The following is a 4,404-nucleotide window of genomic DNA, read 5'->3' as shown; positions in this document are numbered from 1 at the left end:
TTAGTTAATTAAATGTTAGTACAGATTGCAAATCATCGGAATTTTATCAAATAATCACTTGTGAATTATCACAGGAGGGGCAATTATGGTAACGTTGACTTACAAAGTGAAAATAATACGAGGAAAGGGTGAGTAATGTTTACAGTTACCGATTATAATAGTGAAAATGATATAATTTAACTTAATTTAGCTTAATGCCATCAGACATAGTTAAACATATTTTCTCTCTCCTTCTCTTTCTCTCTCTCTCTCTCCCTTTCTCTTGAAAAGTAATTAAAATTAAGCTATGTTCATTTAATTAACAAAGTGCAAAATGAAATATTATATCCAACGATGATTTTATAATTAACTACCACTAACAATAATCAATTAATTATCAATTATTATCAATAGTTTAAATCTCATTTATCGGTATATTAAACAAATTTTTTGGGGTTTCCATTCCCTTAAAATTTAATTATTGTTTCCTGGATAACCAAAATATGTGTTTTGATTAAACAGTATTTACCTATTTTTCGTGGTTACCTCTATTGAATAAAGGTTGGTTATTATTGGGTACACCATGTAATGGTTATAACTGACCAATGAAATGACGGATAATTAATCAAACATTATTTGTTGCAACAAAATACCATTAATTATTCTCCAATAATTAATACTAAAATGAACAAAACCTTATCCTTTCTGTCATCTATTTTTCTTTCCTTTTTTTTCGCATTTTATAAAAAAAAAGGATGAAAATATTAAATGAGAAGGGAAGTTTCGAAAGGTACAATATTTCTTCAAAATATTAGAATAACTGAAAGTGGAGAGAAGGATGGATAATTGTTGTCTAAAACAGCAATATTACGAAATTATTATTGTTAATCTGAAGAATTAATCATTTTACTTATTGGAAATGATAAATAAAAATAGAAATAAGTAATAAGAAATGATTGGAAATGAATTATTTTTTGAAGGAAATTACTCACCAAAACATGAATTTATCAGTTATTTTTGTTAAGAAAAAAATGAAGAAAAGAAAAAAACAGGCAAAAGAGGAGAAAATGGCTAATTTGCACTTACCTTTTTTCTTCTCTTCTTCTTCTTCGAGGGAAAGGGCGAAAGTGGAAGGTAGACATAGAGAGAAAAAGTTTTGAGTAGAAAAATTTTTTGGATATAGATCAAGAATCAACTTCGTAATTACAATACTTTAATTAATTAATCATTTAGAAGGATGAGAAAAGATATATTTTGATAGCAAAACTTCAACACTTGTAATTTTAAGCATAATTCACTAGGAATATTAGTAAACAATGTAATATTCATTCACTATAATATAAGTAAGCAATAATCAATCAACGATTCATCAATTTCCAAGTTATTTATCATTACTTTATCACTTTTATCATGTCCATCATAGAGGTCAATCGTATACGGTCATGACCAGTACTAATTATTATGATTATTACAGTATGATTAGTACTTAGCGATACATGAAATCCATAAGTTTCTAAAATTATTTATTTTCACATAATCATTTTTTGTCATATCCACTACTTTCTTCAGAAGTTAATCATGTATGGTCACTTTCTTTCGCCGTGGATAATATTTAACAATAACGCATTACTTTAAAAATATTTGCCTTCACTATTATTTTATTATGTTTATCACTTTTCTTGGTGATCTGACCTCTTATGGTCACCTTTTTTCTTCACGGGTGAAATTCGTGCATTCGTATTTCCCACTGTATTTCACAGCGTAATAAGATATACTGGTAATTATTGATTTTAATTAACTGAGTTAACCAATGGTAATTTAAGGAAGACAAAATATTCAGAGGAAAAGATCTCAAAAAAAAGGCGGAATATTGTAACAAAATGGTTACAAATTTCCAAAAAAGTTGCTGGAAAAGGTTATGAATAAGTAAACAAAAAGTGTCAAATGGAAGAAAAAAAATATTGAAATTGAAGGAAACAACAACAAAAATTTTGTCATGAAGTTGTAATTAACAATTATTTAATATTAACTGGCTAATTAATCGATAAAGTTGATAGGATACAAAAATATGCCAATCGATTTAATCAATAGTTTTATGCAAGAAATTTTAGAAATTTGAATTAGTCAAATGACGATTTAGGGAAAATGATACGTAGTTGTGTTATTAATTGCTAAAGGGTCGAATCTAAGTGTACTTAATAAAATATTATGAATATCAAATATTGATAATTGCATCAAAAGATTTAATAACAGTAGCATGGATTCATCCTGAATAGAGAATTCAAGTATTTCTGCAATAAATTCAAAATGAGTTGAATATAGGAATTTAGTAATAAGTAAATACCTGTGAGAACGATGAAGTTTTTGCGATATATTTCTTTGTTTCAATGCTTAATTTTTATTGTAAATTAAGTAAAAATAAAAATTTGGCCAAAGATTTAATAAAATCGAAGAATTTGTTTTCAGAATTTGTCGTATTGTTTGAAGAAATATCGTGCCGAAATGAAGTGTTTACTTTAACGAAACATGCGCTTTGCTACTGGTATACTGTTAAATTGTTGCTATTTATGGACGAAATACCGAAACGAACCGGTTTTAGTTCCGTTTTTTTGGAACCAATGCAATGGTGTACTTATAGGATATCCTTACCTTTAGAAATTTAACAAAAAATGTAAACCAGTAAGTAATATAAAGTGGGAAAAAGTATTCGTGAAATTGATAACTTAGTGATGAGTTGATGGCAAGAAATTTGGTAATAATATAAATTTTGATACTTTCATTTTTCTTTGCATTTTAGATTTTTATCTGTGCGTTCATTATTTATTTCAATATTGTATTTTACAATTAGCATAACTTTCAATTAAAAAAGATCTAAAAAAGTGGTAAAATTGTGGAAATTTTTGATTGGAAACAACTTTAAGTAAGCCGGTAAGCTGATAATTCATTGGTTTAATGAACAAGTATTGACATATTTATTTGTATTTGGACAAATTTATAAAAAAAAAAAAGAGAAATTTGTGCAAAATTATTCAATTATTTGATAATGATATTACAAAGCCCTTCAGCTTACTTTTTATTGCAGCAATAATTTGAAGTATTATTTCGAGCCAAGAAAAAAATAAGGTGAAATGAACATTTGTGCCAAAAAATTATGCGAAGTAAAATGAAGATAAAAGGTAAAAGAGACGACAAATTAAAAAAAGAGGTAGTTTAAAAATATATAATAGAGCAAGTGATTAATTAAAAAAAAAGGAAATGGAATACTTTTTTTCATTTAGAAGCGAAAAGTATGATTCATGAAAACGGGAACATTCTGTTATGGATTTTAAAAAAATTCCTCAGAATTGCAAATCGTCAATGCAATCATATATTTTTATGCTTTTAATTGAAATATTAATTTTAAGATCGAAATTGCCAAGTGAAATAAATGTTTAAATAACAAAAATCTGGCTACCAAATTAAATTTCAACATAAAAATATAGTTTCTATACCCATTATCATCAGGAACTTTCTGTATTCATTTGTAGCAGTATCATTTTCAAAATTTATTATAATTTAGTTATGGGTACATCAAGTGGCTGTAAATAATATCTTCAACGTTCAAAGAAATATCAGAAATGATTATTGTTAATTACCTTTACAATATATTATTGGTTGATACAAGTAATCATCTTAAAACATAAATGGCAACACAATTATTCATAGCAATAATTTCTTTTTTAATTTGGAAACAAAAGTTGTTAAAATACTCGAATTCAAAAACGAGTGAATCATAATAAGTAAGTACTTTTCCCTAGGCAAAACAGATTGCAAAAAATTTTTTTTAAATAATTATAAGAAATGGTATAGTAATTAAGAAATGAAAAGTAAAACAAAGATATTACCTACTTGTTTACTGTCCTCATATGACATTGGTAAGATAAAGAATTTGTAATGACATTTTTGAGTAAACAAATCCAATGAATATTAAAAACCTTGAAATAATAATATTGTAATGATTAACAATCATCCAATACCATAATTATTTTCAATACGTTTAACACTGTTATGTGTTAAACATATTAATCTGTTAATGCTAACTTTTTAATATTTATTCTAGAACGATCTGTTCATTGGTCCATTCTATGTTCAAAATTAAAATTGAAAGAAAAAATTACCGTCAAAAATTTTGCAAATATTTGCCAACAATAGCTATATTTAAATATTATCCAGAACTTTTTCTTGACAATTTACCAAACTTATCATTCTAAAAATAAATAAATGAATGCTTGACATATAATACTTAACATTTATTCAATCTAAAATTATTAAATTAAATGACCGAAATGAAATTCAAATTAATCATTCAATATATCAATGATCGAAAAGTGTTTCTGTTTTACCGTTATTGAATGGGAGCAAAACAGTTTGGGAAATGACGTTTAC

The 4,404-nt window shown here is 25.9% G+C and overlaps 1 protein-coding gene across 1 annotated transcript; it reads left to right on the top strand.

Moving 5' to 3' along the window:
- Positions 1 to 1,010: 1,010 nt before the first annotated feature.
- LOAG_10279 (hypothetical protein) lies at positions 1,011 to 2,642 on the top strand (the record flags this gene model as incomplete). Its single annotated transcript, XM_003145806.1, has 2 exons — positions 1,011 to 1,113; positions 2,446 to 2,642. 2 exons carry the CDS (start codon positions 1,011 to 1,013, stop codon positions 2,640 to 2,642), a joined length of 300 nt encoding a protein of 99 aa, XP_003145854.1.
- Positions 2,643 to 4,404: the final 1,762 nt, after the last annotated feature.

This window comes from Loa loa (genome assembly GCF_000183805.2).
Source record: "Loa loa unplaced genomic scaffold supercont3.84, whole genome shotgun sequence".
Taxonomy (NCBI): Eukaryota; Metazoa; Nematoda; class Chromadorea; order Rhabditida; family Onchocercidae; genus Loa; species Loa loa.
This window is presented reverse-complemented; position numbering and strand designations above follow the sequence as displayed.